Below are 18967 nucleotides of genomic sequence, written 5' to 3'. Positions count from 1 at the left end.
CCTGTATATAGCCTCCACATTGACACTGTACTGGTACCTCCTGTATATAGCCTCCACATTGACTTTGTACTGGTACCCCCTGTATACAGCCTCCACATTGACTCTGTACTGGTACCTCCTGTATACAGCCTCCACATTGACTCTGTACTGGTACCCCCTGTATAAAGCCTCCACATTGACTCTGTACTGGTACCACTCTATATAGCCTCCACATTGACTCTGTACTGGTACCCCCTGTATATAGCCTCCACATTGACTCTGTACTGGTACCCCTGTATAAAGCCTCCACATTGACTCTGTACTGGTACCACTCTATATAGCCTCCACATTGACTCTGTACTGGTACCCCCTGTATATAGCCTCCACATTGACTCTGTACTGGTACCCCCTGTATATAGCCTCCACATTGACTCTGTACTGGTACCTCCTGTATATAGCCTCCACATTGACTCTGTACTGGTACCACTCTATATAGCCTCCACATTGACTCTGTACTGGTACCCCTGTATATAGCCTCCACATTGACTCTGTACTGGTAACCCTGTATATAGCCTCCACATTGACTCTGTACTGGTACCTCCTGTATATAGCCTCCACATTAACTCTGTACTGGTACCACTCTATATAGCCTCCACATTGACTCTGTACTGGTACCCCCTGTATACAGCCTCCACATTGACTCTGTACTGGTAACCCTGTATATAGCCTCCACATTGACTCTGTACTGGTACCTCCTGTATATAGCCTCCACATTACATTTAAGTCATTTAGCAGACGCTCTTATCCAGAGCGACTTACAAATTGGTGAATTCACCTTCTGACATCAGTTCCTTGAAGAGGTGGGGTTTCAGGTGTCTCCGGAAGGTGGTGATTGACTCCGCTGTCCTGGCGTCGTGAGGGAGTTTGTTCCACCATTGGGGGGCCAGAGCAGCGAACAGTTTTGACTGGGCTGAGCGGGAACTGTACTTCCTCAGTGGTAGGGAGGCGAGCAGGCCAGAGGTGGATGAACGCAGTGCCCTTGTTTGGGTGTAGGGCCTGATCAGAGCCTGGAGGTACTGCGGTGCCGTTCCCCTCACAGCTCCGTAGGCAAGCACCATGGTCTTGTAGCGGATGCGAGCTTCAACTGGAAGCCAGTGGAGAGAGCGGAGGAGCGGGGTGACGTGAGAGAACTTGGGAAGGTTGAACACCAGACGGGCTGCGGCGTTCTGGATGAGTTGTAGGGGTTTAATGGCACAGGCAGGGAGCCCAGCCAACAGCGAGTTGCAGTAATCCAGACGGGAGATGACAAGTGCCTGGATTAGGACCTGCGCCGCTTCCTGTGTGAGGCAGGGTCGTACTCTGCGGATGTTGTAGAGCATGAACCTACAGGAACGGGCCACCGCCTTGATGTTAGTTGAGAACGACAGGGTGTTGTCCAGGATCACGCCAAGGTTCTTAGCGCTCTGGGAGGAGGACACAATGGAGTTGTCAACCGTGATGGCGAGATCATGGAACGGGCAGTCCTTCCCCGGGAGGAAGAGCAGCTCCGTCTTGCCGAGGTTCAGCTTGAGGTGGTGATCCGTCATCCACACTGATATGTCTGCCAGACATGCAGAGATGCGATTCGCCACCTGGTCATCAGAAGGGGGAAAGGAGAAGATTAATTGTGTGTTGTCTGCATAGCAATGATAGGAGAGACCATGTGAGGTTATGACAGAGCCAAGTGACTTGGTGTATAGCGAGAATAGGAGAGGGCCTAGAACAGAGCCCTGGGGGACACCACTGTATACAGCCTCCACATAGACTCTGTACTGTACATTCTATATACTTTCGGCCCGTCATTGGACACTGTGCTATCTAACCTCCAAACAAGCTTCGATGCCATACAACGCTCCTTCCGTGGCCTCCAACTGCTCTTAAACGCTAGTAAAACCAAGTGCATGCTTTTCAACCGATTGCTGCCTGCACCCGCATGCCCGACTAGCATCACCACACTGGATGGTTCCGACCTTGAATATGTGGACACCTATAAGTACCTGGGTGTCTGGCTGGACTGCAAACTCTCCTTCCAGACCCATATCAAACATCTCCAATCAAAAATCAAATCAAGAGTCGGCTTTCTATTCCGTAACAAAGCCTCCTTCACTCACGCTGCCAAGCTTACCCTAGTAAAACTGAGTATCCTACCGATCCTCGACTTCGGCGATGTCATCTACAAAATTGCTTCCAACACTCTTCTCAGCAAACTGGATGCAGTTTATCACAGTGCCATCCGTTTTGTCACTAAAGCACCTTATACTACCCACCACTGCGACTTGTATGCTCTAGTCGGCTGGCCCTCGCTACATATTCGTCGCAAGACCCACTGGCTCCAGGTCGTCTACAAGGCCATGCTAGGTAAAGCTCCGCCTTATCTCAGTTCACTGGTCACGATGGCAACACCCATCTGTAGCACGCGCTCCAGCAGGTGTATCTCACTGATCATCCCTAAAGCCAACACCTCATTCGGCCGCCTTTCGTTCCAGTACTCTGCTGCCTGTGACTGGAACGAATTGCAAAAATCGCTGAAGTTGGAGACCTTTATCTCCCTCACCAACTTCGAACATCAGCTATCTGAGCAGCTAACCGATCGCTGCAGCTGTACAGAATCTATTGGTAAATAGCCCATCCATTTTCACCTACCTCATCCCCACAGTTTTTATTTATTTACTTTTCTGCTCTTTTGCACACCAATATCTCTACATGTACATGATCATTTTTCATTCCAGTGTTAATCTGCAATATTGTAATTATTTGCCTACCTCCTCATGCCTTTTGCACACATTGTATATAGACTCCCATTTTTTTCTACTGTGTTATTGACTTGTTAATTGTTTACTCCATGTGTAACTCTGTGTTGTCTGTTCACACTGCTATGCTTTATCTTGGCCAGGTCGCAGTTGTAAATGAGAACTTAAATAAAGGTGAAATAAAAAATAAGTAAATAAAACTGGTACCTCCTGTATATAACCTCCACATTGACTCTGTTGCCATGGTATAGTTTTTTTATTGTGTAACGTTTTTTCTTACCTCTTATTTTTCTTAACTACATTGTTGGTTAAGGGCTTGTCAGTAAGAATTTCACGGTAATGTCTACACCTGTTGTGGCTTTGTAGCGTAGCTTTAAGGGAATAGTATGATCTACATATTCATATTACGCTTCTACGTCTGTGTACAGGAATGTATTAGTTGTAAGACGTAAGAGAAAATATTTCAGCTCATTGTTAAATAATTATGACGTTCTTTCCAATACAACGTGTCGTGACTATTGTTTCCAAACTGCGTTACCCACTCCAGTCAGCAGATGGCGATGGGCGTCTTTCAGGTGATGCTTCTTGTGTGACGTATAATGGACTGGACGGGACGCTTCTTCGGGAACAACAACACGGATACTATTTCAACCACCTCGATAGCTTGCTGGACAAGGTAAAACTGAAACATTGACGTTTTAGGACATGTTAATGTACATTAGCTAATCGCAGTGTATAAAACACATTTCAGTTGACGTTAACTTTAACCTAATTTGCTTGTTCAAGTTGCAAATGTGTTAAAGATTGATTCTGAGCCTAGCACTAGGCTAATGCTAACTAGCTTGCTAACTAGCTAGCTAACATCCCTGACCATGAGCTCATTAAACTACTCATCCCCTGCTGAAGAAGATGATGTCTGCTGTACGGAGAAAGAAGCTCTGGCGCTGAACATTGTCGTGAAAGACGAAGAGGAGGATATTACAGTGGAAGGAGAGAAAGATGCTCTGGCGCTTTACATTGTCGTGAAAGACGAAGAGGAGGAGGATATTACAGTGAAAGGAGAGAAAGAACCTTTCAGAATGGAAGAGGAGGAAGAAGAGGCTGTTATAGGGAAAGAAGAGAAAGCATCCTCTTCCTCTCTAAAAGGTTCTATCTCAGTAAAGGTGAAGGAGGAAGAGGTTTTGGGAGTGAAAGAGGAGGAGACAGAACATCAGATTAACACCAGTGAGTACTGTCTTAAAAACAGGGGCACAAACTATGCAGTTGTTGAACTAATGTGTGGTTTTTAAGGGGCATTCTACTTAAGTTCTTCACTTCAATGCGATGTTCAGTACTATATAAATTGTTAAAGGGTCAATCTGCCATTGCTACATATATTTTTGGGACTGTTAAATGAGATTTAATTATATATAACAGGCTTTCAAAATGTAATAATGGAGCATAATTTATACTTAAAATATCAAAGGGACACAAAAGGCATCCAATTAATTTAGAGATATTAATGCCTCTGATAAGACCCTATGACTGTAATAGACAGTAATAATTGATGATGGTAATAAGTTCACCATCTGTTTGATGTTCTCGTTCAAACAGGAGAGAGACATGACTATTGTGGATCCTCTGGGGAGCCTCAACAACATCCTGATGCTGACGAGACAGAGAAGAGTCTCTCCAGATCAGAACACCAGATGGTACAGCTTGGTCTGGTCTAGCATACAGCTTGGTCTGGTCTAGCATACAGCTTGGTCTGGTCTAGCATACAGCTTGGTCTGGTCTAGCATACAGCTTGGTCTGGTCTAGCATACAGCTTGGTCTGGTCTAGCATACAGCTTGGTCTGGTCTAGCATACAGCTTGGTCTGGTCTAGCATACAGCTTGGTCTGGTCTAGCATACAGCTTGGTCTGGTCTAGCATACAGCTTGGTCTAGCATACAGCTTGGTCTGGTAGCATACAGCTGGTCATACAGCTTGGTCTGGTCTAGCATACAGCTTGGTCTGGTCTAGCATACAGCTTGGTCTGGTCTAGCATACAGCTTGGTCTGGTCTAGCATACAGCTTGGTCTGGTCTAGCATACAGCTTGGTCTGGTCTAGCATACAGCTTGGTCTGGTCTAGCATACAGCTTGGTCTGGTCTAGCATACAGCTTGGTCTGGTAGCATACAGCTTGGTCTGGTCTAGCATACAGCTTGGTCTGGTCTAGCATACAGCTTGGTCTGGTCTAGCATACAGCTTGGTCTGGTCTAGCATACAGCTTGGTCTGGTCTAGCATACAGCTTGGTCTGGTCTAGCATACAGCTTGGTCTGAACTAGCATACAGCTTGGTCTGGTCTAGCATACAGCTTGGTCTACCTAGCATACAGCTTGGTCTGGTCTAGCATACAGCTTGGTCTGGTCTAGCATACAGCTTGGTCTGGTCTAGCATACAGCTTGGTCTGGTCTAGCATACAGCTTGGTCTGGTCTAGCATACAGCTTGTCTGGTCTAGCATACAGCTTTCTGGTCTAAACAAACAGAGTAAGCATGCAGCTTGGTCTAAACTAGCATACAGCTTGGTCTGGTCTAGCATACAGCTTGGTCTGGTCTAGCATTTAACAGCTTGGTCTGGTCTAGCATACAGCTTGGTCTGGTCTAGCATACAGCTTGGTCTGGTCTAGCATACAGCTTGGTCTGGTCTAGCAGAACTTGCTCTCTCTGGGTCTGGGATGGGTTTCTGTAAAGCACTTCATGACAACAGTGACATCAGCATCCATAATGATATGTGTCTGTGTCCCCTCTTTATGGTTACCAGGACAACGCTAGCCCTTCCTCCCTCCCGGAGTCCCCGTGTCGTGCCTCTCCCGGTAGCACGTTACTGCTGGGTATGAAGAGGTTGTCTGTGCTGCTGGTGGACTACAGGAAAACAACGGGGCTGAGTGGAACTGTGAGAGGAGGAGAAGAGAAGAAAGGATCAGATTTGACACACCAAAGTAAGTGCTGTAGTTTAGTTTGAACAAATTAAATAGATCTGCCATCTAGTATGTTACCAGGACAACCAGCAGAGGTCTGTTAGTTGACAGGAAGATGGACTGGTATCTGTTACCAGGTATATTTCCACCACAGTAGACAGAGTTCTGTTAGTTGTGTTAGGTTCTAAATAAACAAACAGAGTAAATAAACTCAGGGACGGTTAGTAAAGCTTAAACCAAGTTTAAATCACCCATTGGGTCTTACAGCTGCATGAGACAAGCAACCTATTCACACCAGCGCTGGCATTTAACACTTCCAAGGCTGAGTCTCCTCCTCACATATGGTCAGACCAATACCTCTCTGTTGCTCGGCAGAACTGTAGTGATGACTGTTCTTTCTCACTTCATCTGACCTCATCCTCGAATTCCTTAATCCTCCCTAACTCAGAGCTGTCCTGTTGACTTGTACCGGTCTGTGACCCCACCCCTCCTTTCCATATGATCCCTGATGTCAATAACATGTTCTGACAGTATTTATACGTCCGGCACCTTCTCTCTCTCTCTCTCTCCCGCCGTGACATCATTAAGGATGTTTGAAGTTTATAGGTCAAAACCCATCAGTTGACATGAAGATAGACTGCAAAAATATTTCCTTAAAATAATGATGGATGTTACATTTCCTTAAAATCATGATGGATGTTACATTTGTCCCATTTCCTTAAAATCCATTGCCTGTCCCATTTCCTTAAAATCATGATGGATGTTACATTGCCTGTCCCATTTCCTTAAAATCATGATGGATGTTACATTGCCTGTCCCATTTCCTTAAAATCATGATGGATGTTACATTGCCTGTCCCATTTCCTTAAAATCATGATGGATGTTACATTGCCTGTCCCATTTCCTTAAAATCATGATGGATGTTACATTGCCTGTCCCATTTCCTTAAAATCATGATGGATGTTACATTGCCTGTCCCATTTCCTTAAAATCATGATGGATGTTACATTGCCTGTCCCATTTCCTTAAAATCATGATGATGATGTTATCATGATGGATGTTACATTGCCTGTCCCATTTCCTTAAAATCCAGTCAACCCCCGTATCTTTACCAGACTGTAGAACAGGCAAACTAAACTCCAGACACTTCAATGTGGTCTGTATTGCTTCATTAACATCTGATCTACAGGACTTGTTAAAAAATTGCAATAAAACAAGCGCCGTAAAACAAGCTCTTTTCTAAAAGCTATGAAATATGATTAAATGAAAAGCAATTTTTGTGAGACTTGTTCTTCGTCTCTGTAATGGATCAAATGTATTCAATTTCCTATTTTAACAGGTGAAATGAAGCCTGAACTCCAACATATTTTAACATGGTGATAATGAAGCCTGAACATGGTTTAATATCCAACATATAGACCTTAAAGAACATGGTTTAATATATATACTATATAGACCTTAAAGAACATGGTTTAATATATATACTATATAGACCTTAAAGAACATGGTTTAATATATATACTATATATAAAGAACAGTTTAATGGTTTATATATACTATATAGACCTTAAAGAACATGGTTTAATATATATACTATATAGACCTTAAAGAACATGGTTTAATATATATACTATATAGACCTTAAAGAACATGGTTTAATATATATACTATATAGACCTTAAAGAACATGGTTTAATATATATACTATATAGACCTTAAAGAACATGGTTTAATATATATACTATATAGACCTTAAAGAACATGGTTTAATATATATACTATATAGACCTTAAAGAACATGGTTTAATATATATACTATATAGACCTTAAAGAACATGGCTTCATTTGGAAATTACTAATTTTTCTGACATCAGTGTGCTGCTTACAGTTTAGCTTCCTCCTCTGTCCCCATACTGGACTCAAACTAGTGATCCTCTGCTTCTCAACACATGTGACCTCTCTCCTTGACAATGAACCGATGGAGCTATAGAAAAGGTACCAGTTGGACAGCTCCATCTGTCACGTTTCAACCTGTGGAGTGAGTTTACGGCACGTTCTCACCTCCGTTACACATGTTCAGGTTGACTTTCCCATGGAATCGTCCATATACAGTACCAGTCAAAAGTTAGGACACAACTACTCATTCAAGGGTTTTTCTTCGTTTTTACTATTTTATAAATTGTAGAATAGTAGTGAAGACATCCAAAACTATGAAATAACACTTATGAATCATACAGTAACCAAAAGTGTTAAACAAATTATTCAAAGTAGCCACCCTTTGCCTTGCACACTCTTGGCCTTCTCTCAACGAGCTTCATGAGGAAGTCACCTGGAATGCATTTCAATTAACAGATGTGCCTTGGTAATTTGTGGAATTTCTTTCCTTCTTAATGCGTTTGAGCCAATCAGTTGTGTTGTGACAAGGTAGGGTGGTGTATAGAAGACCAAGTCCATATTATGGCAAGAACAGCTCAAATAAGCAAAGAGAAACGACAGTCCATCATTACTTTTAAGACATGAAGGTCAATCAGGAAAATTAGTGACTTCGAAAGTTTCTTCAAGTACAGTCGCAAAAACAATCAGGCGCTATGATGAAACTGGCTCTCATGAGGACCTCCACAGGAAAGGAAGACCCAGAGTTACCTCTGCTGCGAAGGATCATTTTGTTACCAGAGTTACCAGCCTCAGAAATTGCAGCCCAAATAAATGCTTCATAGAGTTCAAGGAACAGACACTTTCTCAACAACAATTCTGTTCAGAGGAGACTGCATGAATCAGGCCTTCATGGTCAAATTGCTGCAAAGAAACCACTACTAAAGGACACCAATAATAAGAAGACTTGCTTGGGCCAAGAAACTCGAGCAATGGACATTAGACCGGTGGATATCTGTCCTTGGGTCTGATGAGTCCAAATTTGCGATTTTTGGGTTCCAACCGCCATGTCTTTGTGAGACGCAGAGTAGAATGATCTCTGCATGCGTGGTTCCCACCGTGAAGCATGGAGGAGGAGGTGTGGGGGTGCTTTGCTGGTGACACTGTCAATGATTTTTAGAATTCATTGTACACTTAACCAGGTTGGCTACTACAGCGATACACCACCCTGTCTGGTTTTGGCTTAGTGGGACTATCATTTGTTTTTCAATGGGACAATGACCCAAAACACACCTCCAGGCTGTGTAAGGGCAATTTGACCAACGAGAGTGATCGAATGCTGCATCAGATGTCTTGGCCTCCACAATCACCCAACCTTAACCCATTTGAGATGGTTTGGGATGAGTTGGACCGCAGAGTGAAGGAAAGCAACCAGTGCTTAACATATGTAGGAACTCCTTCAAGACTGTTAGAAAAAGCATTTCAGGTGAAGCTGGTTGAGAGAATGCCAAGAGCATGCAAAGCTCAAGGCAAAGGGTGGCTACTTTGAATAATCTCAAATATAAAATATACTTTGATTTGCTTAACACTTTTTTGGTTTCTACATGATTCTGTATGTGTTACTTCATAGTTTTGATGTCTTCACCATTATTCTACAATGTGGGAAATAGCAAAAAGAAAAACCCTTGAATGAGGAGGTATGTCCAACTTTTGACTGGTACTATATACAGTGGAGGTCAGAAGTTTACATACAACTTAGCCAAATACATTTAAACTCAGTTTTTCACAATTCCTGACATTTAATCTTATTCCTGACATTTAATCTTAGTAAAAATTCCCTGGTTTAGGTCCGTTAACATCACTGTTACGCCTCTATGAGGAGGAAACGCAACACCCTGCTACAACGCAACGTGAAGCGAAAGAGGTCTGGGACTGTAGCTGTGAGTAAGGATGACAAAAGGCAGAGAATTGACCATTTACTAGGAATTTATTCCTTCACACATAATATGGGGGAAAGGGGGCTGGATGGAACCAAAGCAAAGAAATTAAGTATCAATGCCCCCTCTCCTATCTTACCTGCCTAACCACTACTTACCTAACCTCTCCTATCTTACCTGCCTAACCACTACTTAACTAACCTCTCCTATCTTACCTGCCTAACCACTACTTACCTAACCTCTCCTATCTTACCTGCCTAACCACTACTTACCTAACCTCTCCTATCTTACCTGCCTAACCACTACTTACCTAACCTCTCCTATCTTACCTGCCTAACCACTACTTACCTAACCTCTCCTATCTTACCTGCCTAACCACTACTTACCTAACCTCTCCTATCTTACCTGCCTAACCACTACTTACCTAACCTCTCCTATCTTACCTGCCTAACCACTACTTACCTAACCTCTCCTATCTTACCTGCCTACTAACACCACTAACCTCTCCTATCTTACCTGCCTAACCACTAACCTATCTTACCTGCCTAACCACTACTTAACTAACCTCTCCTATCTTACCTGCCTAACCACTACTTACCTAACCTCTCCTATCTTACCTGCCTAACCACTACTTACCTAACCTCTCCTATCTTACCTGCCTAACCACTACTTACCTAACCTCTCCTATCTTACCTGCCTAACCACTACTTACCTAACCTCTCCTATCTTACCTGCCTAACCACTACTTACCTAACCTCTCCTATCTTACCTGCCTAACCACTACTTACCTAACCTCTCCTATCTTACCTGCCTAACCACTACTTACCTAACCTCTCCTATCTTACCTGCCTAACCACTACTTACCTAACCTCTCCTATCTTACCTGCCTAACCACTACTTACCTAACCTCTCCTATCTTACCTGCCTAACCTACTAACCTCTCCTATCTTACCTGCCTAACCACTACTTAACTAACCTCTCCTATCTTACCTGCCTAACCACTACTTACCTAACCTCTCCTATCTTACCTGCCTAACCACTACTTACCTAACCTCTCCTATCTTACCTGCCTAACCACTACTTACCTAACCTCTCCTATCTTACCTGCCTAACCACTACTTACCTAACCTCTCCTATCTTACCTGCCTAACCACCTTACCTAACCTCTTACCTATCTCCTATCTTACCTGCCTAACCACTACTTACCTAACCTCTCCTATCTTACCTGCCTAACCACTACTTACCTAACCTCTCCTATCTTACCTGCCTAACCACTACTTAACTAACCTCTCCTATCTTACCTGCCTAACCACTACTTAACTAACCTCTCCTATCTTACCTGCCTAACCACTACTTACCTAACCTCTCCTATCTTACCTGCCTAACCACTACTTACCTAACCTCTCCTATCTTACCTGCCTAACCACTACTTAACTAACCTCTCCTATCTTACCTGCCTAACCACTACTTACCTAACCTCTCCTATCTTACCTGCCTAACCACTACTTAACTAACCTCTCCTATCTTACCTGCCAACAAAAAGTTGTTTATAATAATATATATTTTAATCTGCCCCAAATATTTCATTCTTTTTACTTTACCCGAAATATCATGACATTAGTGATTAGTCAAAATGTTAAAGATTTGTGAACAGCAATGTGTCGAACCCTTGAGACAACAGGGAGATGTTACTGATGTGCTTTGTGTCTGTCTCCAATGTAAAACATATTTTGGACTTCCACACCAAATTACTTCTCTACTTATTTTAGGTTTAAGGAAGTGTGTAGGTCAAATTCTGTATCATACAGCTATGAGGGTTATATATTAAGATCCACCTGCTCAATAGGAATCCAGCGACTTCTGTGTCTTCAGTGTCCTAGAACTGTCTAGTTTTTTGTTTTCTGACTTCTAAAACAGAATGAGTAAGTAATGTAAACTAAACAAATTACTAGGAAGCTCTACAACATAATAATCTGCTTTAAAATCACACCAAGATTGTTTTAAATTATGAAATGTTTGAAAAATGGCTTCCGGTTATTGAGGGATCTGATTTGGATTAAACCTCATTGCAAGGTGGTTTTATCATGTGGTTTCATTCAGGGCTCTCTTTAAATAAACACTGCCTTTGGCAGGAGAAAAACCAAACTCGGGGGAATAAGAGAAACCACCAAGTCAACACCTCTGCTCCCAGATTGGAAAGAGTTTTACCAAGTTAGGAAGCCTGAAAGCTCATGAGAGAATACACTCAGGGGAGAAGCCTTACCACTGCTACCATTGTGGAACTAGGTTTACCAAGTTAGGAAGCCTGAAAAGACATGAGAGGATACACACCGAAGCGAAGCCTTTCCATTGCACCCTGTGTGGAACGAGTTTTAACCTTTTAGGAAATCTGAAAAGAAACGAGAGAATGCATACAGGGGAGAAGCCTTTCCATTGCGCCCAGTGTGGAAAGCATTTTATCTTGTTAGGGAACCAGCAATCTCATGAGCGAATACACACCGGGGAGAAGCCATACCATTGCGCCCAGTGTGGAAATAGTTGTTGCGAATTAGGACACCTGAAAGTGCATGAGCGAATCCACACAGGTGAGAAGCCTTACAAATGCTCCCAGTGTGTAAAGAGATTTAGCCACTTAGGAAACCTGAATGAACACATGAGACTGCACACAGGAGAGAAGCCTTACCACTGCATCCAGTGTGGAAATGGATATAGCCACTTAGGAAGCCTGAAAGCTCATGAGCGAATACACACAGGGGAGAAGCCTTACAACATGCTCAGACTGTGGGAAGACATATTACTCATCCCAGTCACTTAAAAGGCATGTAATTACTTATCCTAGTGTGTTCATTTATATTTCACATAACATTAACTTACAATTCATCAGAGAACATGCCCAGTTCTATCAATGTCTTATATTGTTGAATGAGAATGTGTTTACTTGTTTATACCATATCAAATTGAATGGTACAAAGTATACTCATTAGAAGACATGAATTGAATATGGAGGCTGTCAGTTTTAATATAAAGTAGATCAGGTTCCTTGTCTAAATGGTCCTTTTTTAAACTCTATGTTTGTGTTTATCTGGGTGTGTCATTCCATGAATAAAGTCCCTCCCAGGAACAGGAAACTATAAAGATATGTGCTAATCACTCAATGCTTCAGGAATTCAGACTGTCTACACTGCACTGTGTAACTCTGTTATTCTCTCTGAGCTCAGAAATAAAGAATCTTGGTTTGACTTGGACTCCAGCAGATCATTATTTTATAATATCCACCACAACTCTCCCAAGGATTGCTGTTAAGTAATGTAAACATAGCAATAATTACTAGGAAGCTCTACATTGGTTTTAAAATCACACTAAGATTGTTAAAACCGGCCTCAGGTTGAGAGATCTGATTTAGGATTTACCCTCGTAGCAAGGTTGTTTGATCATGTGGAGTTTTCATTCGGGTCTCTATTTAAAAATAACACAGTGTATTTGGCAGGAGAAAGACCAGACACAGAGGATCCAGAGCCAGGGACGTCCAAACCAGCAAGACGACAACAGTGCTCCCACTGTAGAAAGGGTTGGAACAGGTTATGGGCCCTGAAACGACACGAGAAAATACACACAGGGGAGAAGCCTTACCACTGCTCCCAATGTGGAAAGAATTTTAACAAATTAGGGAACCTGAAACAACATGAGAGAATACACACAGAGGAGAAACCATACCACTGCTCCAGGTGTGGAAAGTGTTTCAACCAGTCAGGGCAGCTGAAGCGACATGAGAGAATACACACAGGGGAGAAGCCTTACCACTGCTCCCAATGTGGAAAGAATTTTAACGTTTTAATGACCCTGAAACGACATGAGATAATACACACAGGGGAGAAGCCTTACCACTGCTCCCAATGTGGAAATAGTTTTAACGTTTTAAGGAACCTGAAACGACATGAGATAATACACACAGGGGAGAAACCATACCACTGCTCCCAGTGTGGAAAGTGTTTCAACCAGTCAGGGCATTTGAAGCGACATGAGAGAATACACACAGGAGAGAAGCCGTACCACTGCTCCAAGTGTGGAAAGAGTTTCAAACGGCCTTGTCATCTGAAACAACATGAGAGAATACACACAGGGGAGAAGCCTTATCACTGCTCCCAGGGTGCAAAGCGTTTGCCCATTTCGGAAGCCTGAAGGAACAGATGAGACTGCACACAGGGCGGAGAATGCTTACAAAAGCCCAGACTGTGGGAAAACATATTACTCATCACAGTCACTTAAATGTCATGAGAGAATCCACACAGGAGAGAATAATTACTTGTATATTAATATTTCACATCTCATTGACTTAAAATTCATCAGAGAACATACACAGTGCTCCCGTTGTCTTATATTGTTGACTGACAATGTGTTTACCTGTCTTTACCAGATTAAATTAAATGGTACAGGGTATACTCAAACATATATTTGTTTGTTTGTATTAGAAAACATGAAGTGAGTATGAACTCTGTCAGTTTGAATATAAAGAAGATCAGGTTTCTTCTTTTAAACTGTCCTTTTTTAAAACTCTTTGTGTGTGTTTATCTGGGTGTGTCATTCCTCCAGCACTACAGATAATCAAGTGATATTTGGATGTGATGCATTAGTTCCATTGTTGACATTTGCATTGTTGGCCCACTGATGATTTAATTCAATGAAAATGTTCAGACTCTGTAATGGAAAATGTTAATTGTTTGTGTGTCCACATAACTGAGTATGTGACTAACCTTGTGAAACTGTCCTATTATAAGCTCCTGTTCTTGGGAGGATCATCCTGTGTTGCAAACCAGCTGCACCTGCATCCTTGTATGAATAAAGTCCCACCCAGGAACAGGAAACTATAAAGATATGTGCTCATCACTCAATGCTTCAGGAATTCAGACTGTCTACACTGCGCTGTGTAACTCTGTTATTCTCTCTGAGCTCAGAAATAAAGAATCTTGGTTTGACTTGGACTCCAGCAGATCCTTATTTTATAATAGCCTCCACATTGACTCTGTACTGGTACCCCCTGTATATAGCCTCCACATTGACTCTGTACTGGTACCCCCTGTATATAGCCTCCACATTGACTCTGTACTGGTAACCCTGTATACAGCCTCCACATTGACTCTGTACTGGTACCTCCTGTATATAGCCTCCACGTTGACTCTGTACTGGAACGACTCTATATAGCCTCCACATTGACACTGTACTGGTACCCCCAGTATATAGCCTCCACATTGACTCTGTACTGGTACCCCCTGTATAAAGCCTCCATATTAACTCTGTACTGGTACCCCCTGTATATAGCCTCCACATTGACTCTCTACTGGTACCTCCTGTATACAGCCTCCACATTGACTCTGTACTGGTACCCCCTGTATAAAGCCTCCATATTAACTCTGTACTGGTACCCCCTGTATATAGCCTCCACATTGACTCTGTACTGGTACCCCCTGTATAAAGCCTCCATACTAACTCTGTACTGGTACCCCTTGTATATAGCCTCCACATTGACTCTGTACTGGTACCCCCTGTATATAGCCTCCACATTGACTCTGTACTGGTACCTCCTGTATATAGCCTCCACATTGACTCTGTACTGGTACCCCCTGTATAAAGCCTCCATATTAACTCTGTACTGGTACCCCTTGTATATAGCCTCCACATTGACTCTGTACTGGTACCCCCTGTTTATAGCCTCCACATTGACTCTGTACTGGTACCACTCTATATAGCCTCCACATTGACTCTGTACTGGTACCCCGTTTATAGCCTCCACATTGACACTGTACTGGTACCTCCTGTTTATAGCCTCCACATTGACTCTGTACTGGTACCTCCTGTTTATAGACTTAAATGTAAATGTAAATATAGCCTCCACATTGACTCTGTACTGGTACCTCCTGTATATAGCCTCCACATTGACTCTGTACTGGTACCACTCTATATAGCCTCCACGTTGACTCTGTACTGGTACCCCCAGTATATAGCCTCCACATTGACTGTACTGGTACCCCCTGTATATAGCCTCCACATTGACTCTGTATCGGAACCCCCCTGTATATATGCTCCACATTGACTCTGTACTGGTACCCCCTGTACATAGCCTCCACATTGACTCTGGGCTGGTACCTCCTGTATATAGCCTCCACATTGACTCTGTACTGGTACCTCCTGTATATAGCCTCAACATTGACTATGTACTGGTAACCCTTGTATATCGCCTCCACTATGACTCTCTGCCGGTACCCCCTGTATATAGCCTCCACATTGACTCTCTGCCGGTACCTCCTGTATATAGCCTCCACACTGACTCTGTACTGGTACCTCCTGTATACAGCCTCCACATTGACTCTGGGCTGGTACCTCCTGTATATAGCCTCCACATTGACTCTGTACTGGTACCCCTGTATATAGCCTCCACATTGACTCTGTACTAGTACCCCCTGTATATAGGTGACATTTTGTGTTGATTTCATGTTGAATTCACTTTAGTTGACCACTCATAGAAATGTAAATAGAAACTACATGTTGAACTGATGTCTGTGCCCAGTGGGCTGGTTTGAATAAGCAGCAGGTGTTGGATCGATATCCACCTTAGTAGCTAAATCTCCATGTAATTTGAGACAGATATTCATGTGAATATTCAAAAATCTGCATAAAACAATATATACATTTTCCCACCAGAAATGTTTCTATCAAACTGACTTAATGCAGATTAAAGGCTTTGCGTGACAAATAAATAACTTTTGCTGTTAAATTCCCAATGGTTTCCATCGCATTTTCAACTCTACTGATGGTTTACAAAACTGTTGCATTATATAGCAAAAATTATCTTGTCCCGTGCACTGTAGCCAGCAGCTCATAGATACAGTGTTGGTAGGCTACCTACATGATGAGATTGTTATGGATGAGAGCGATATTATTTTATTTGTCAATGGCAGCCAAGCATCGATCATCATGTCACCTGTCACCAGAATAAGAACCTCAAAATGTATTGGAAAGGAGCTTCAAGCTCATCATGTGCACTTTCACCACCCTGTGAAGTTCATAACTTATTTCATCTGTAGCCTAATAAACTGCATGGGTTCCCAAGTCGTAGTGGGAGGACCACACAACATATCATCACGTGACTCCAAGTTAACTAAGATGTGATGGTTATTATATAAATATTTGCTCATAAAGGAGTTTCCACCTCCATTTCTCACTTATACATTTTTACTGACACAAAAAGTCCCCACCATGTCAAACAAACTAACATATAGTTTGTCGGCTTTTATAAAATTGTTCAGGCATATCCTGTTTCCGTCAGCCCGGTCATTACTTTAGAAATGGTTGGATCAATATCCACCTTCATGATATGGATGAAGCCTGATTTGGAATGTCTGAGTTGTTCTATATGATGTCATAATACACCCCTCTGATAGTGATACATTTGCTCCATTGTTTCCATGTCAGTTGGTTTCCCACTCTGATGATTTATATCTGACAGAGGGGCTTTAAATGAATAGTATGGTGACATCTTAGTGTGTCTTGAAGTAAATAGGATTATTAATCATAAACTCCTATAGCAACAATACACTGCAGCTTTGACATCAAGATGAGAACGGTCTGATGGGTGGTGGTGCTACTCTATAGGTAAGGCTGTTCAATATGAATGTTCAATCCACACAATAGGTTGACTGGGGAGGTGATGTACCACAGTCAAAGTCCTGCAATAAGAGCTAAGAGACTAATATTTGTGTAAACTATACATAGTTGTGTTCTGTGGTTGTCACTGAGTTGGCTGATATCCTATTTCCTGGGGTCACTCCACAGTTAAGGCTGAACAGTGCTTATACAAAGTCTACACTTTGCTCCTCATATTTCTTTTGATCCTGACAAACTCCCCAGTCCCTGCCGGTGACAAGCATACCCATAACATGATGCTGACACCACAATACTTATTGTGTGGTTAATGTGTGGTCTATCTCCAGGTCATCAGACTGTTAAATAGTCACCTCTAGCCGGCCTCCGCCCAGTACCCTGCCCTAAACTTTAGTCAGAGTTACTAGCTGTCAACCACCCAGTACTCCACCCTGTATTCTAGTCAAGGCTCATCCTATATAACTACTACTGTACACACCTTTTATATTCATATACTGTCCATAATGTCTAGACACACCAACATATACATTGTAAACCAACTGTATATATTTTTATTCCAGACTCTGACATTCCTCGTTCTACCATTTCTATATTTCTAAATCCTTAAAATGAATTGTAGGGAAAATCAGTAGGTCACACAAATGACTATATCTAAACAAAGATAATAGACAAGTAGAATGGGAGAGGTGTCTTACACTATCTATACTTACTCAGTGAAGAGACTCCAGGGGTGGTGATGAAGGCTGTAGGAATGAAGATCAGACAGTGAAGAGACTCCAGGGGTGGTGATGAAGGCTGTAGGAATGAAGATCAGACAGGAATGAAGATGAAGACAGAATGATCAGACAGTGAAGAGACTCCAGGGGCGGTGATGAAGGCTGTAGGAATGAAGATCAGACAGTGAAGAGACTCCAGGGATGGTGATGAAGACTGTAGGAATGAAGATCAGACAGTGAAGAGACTCCAGGGGCGGTGATGAAGACTGTAGGAATGAAGATCAGACAGTGAAGAGACTCCAGGGGCGGTGATGAAGGCTGGAGGAATGAAGATCAGACAGTGAAGAGACTCCAGGGGCGGTGATGAAGACTGTAGGAATGAAGATCAGACAGCAATACTGGTCCTGTGGTCAGGTGGGGGAGGGGTCGATCCAGACAATGATTATGAGGAAGCATGCGGGGAACAGGCTCCTTTCTACTACCATTCTGGGGTCTGGATACATGCCAACAAAGACTACAACTGCTTCAAACAATGGGAGTGGCTACCATTGACCACCACACTTTCTTTCATAACCAGGAAGCCCATGTTGAGCCATCAGTGTTCCCACTATGGAAGAGGGAGCAGGATGCCTTCATCCAGTCTCTCAGAAAACCATGTTGAGCCATCAGTGTTCTCACTCTGGAAGAGGGAGCAGGAAGACGTCATCCAGTCTCTCAAGGACAAAGGTGCAAAACTGGTGTTAGCAGCTGATGACAGAAGTGACAGCCTGGACACAAAACAAAGTTTGACACTATTAGTGTTGTTGAGCAGAGAATCAACCAGAGAATCAACCAGAGTATCAACCAGATTGATTCACAGTCAGTGTTGTTGAGCAGAGAATCAACCAGATTGATTCACAGTCAGTGTTGTTGAGCAGATAATCAACCAGATTGATTCACAGTCAGTGTTGTTGAGCAGAAAATCAACCAGAGAATCAACCAGGTTGATTCACAGTCAGTGTTGTTGGGCAGAGAATCAACCAGAGAATCAACCAGATTGATTCACAGTCAGTGTTGTTGAGCAGAGAATCAACCA

General features: G+C 42.7%; 1 protein-coding gene across 4 annotated transcripts in view; it reads left to right on the top strand.

Moving 5' to 3' along the window:
- LOC135533725 (zinc finger protein 436-like) overlaps positions 1-18967 on the top strand; it is a 36211-nt gene that overhangs the window by 12488 nt on the left and 4756 nt on the right. The window contains exons 1-4 of one of the 4 annotated variants that reach the window (XM_064960988.1): positions 3374-3992; positions 4362-4459; positions 5555-5732; positions 13008-14499. The exons of 1 other annotated variant lie outside the window; for it this stretch is intronic. In XM_064960988.1, coding sequence (XP_064817060.1) covers positions 3641-3992; positions 4362-4459; positions 5555-5732; positions 13008-13699 — 1320 coding nt within the window. In that variant the 5' untranslated portion in view covers positions 3374-3640 and the 3' untranslated portion in view covers positions 13700-14499. Of the gene's footprint in view, positions 1-3373; positions 3993-4361; positions 4460-5554; positions 5733-9430; positions 9780-13007; positions 14500-18967 lie in introns of those variants that run through there. 2 more of the 4 variants (XM_064960990.1, XM_064960991.1) reach the window with 2 other exon arrangements.

Source organism: Oncorhynchus masou, unplaced genomic scaffold, assembly GCF_036934945.1.
Source record: "Oncorhynchus masou masou isolate Uvic2021 unplaced genomic scaffold, UVic_Omas_1.1 unplaced_scaffold_2624, whole genome shotgun sequence".
NCBI lineage: Eukaryota > Metazoa > Chordata > Actinopteri > Salmoniformes > Salmonidae > Oncorhynchus > Oncorhynchus masou.
The sequence above is the reverse complement of the archived record's forward strand: the minus strand, read 5'-3'. Positions and strand labels throughout refer to the sequence as shown.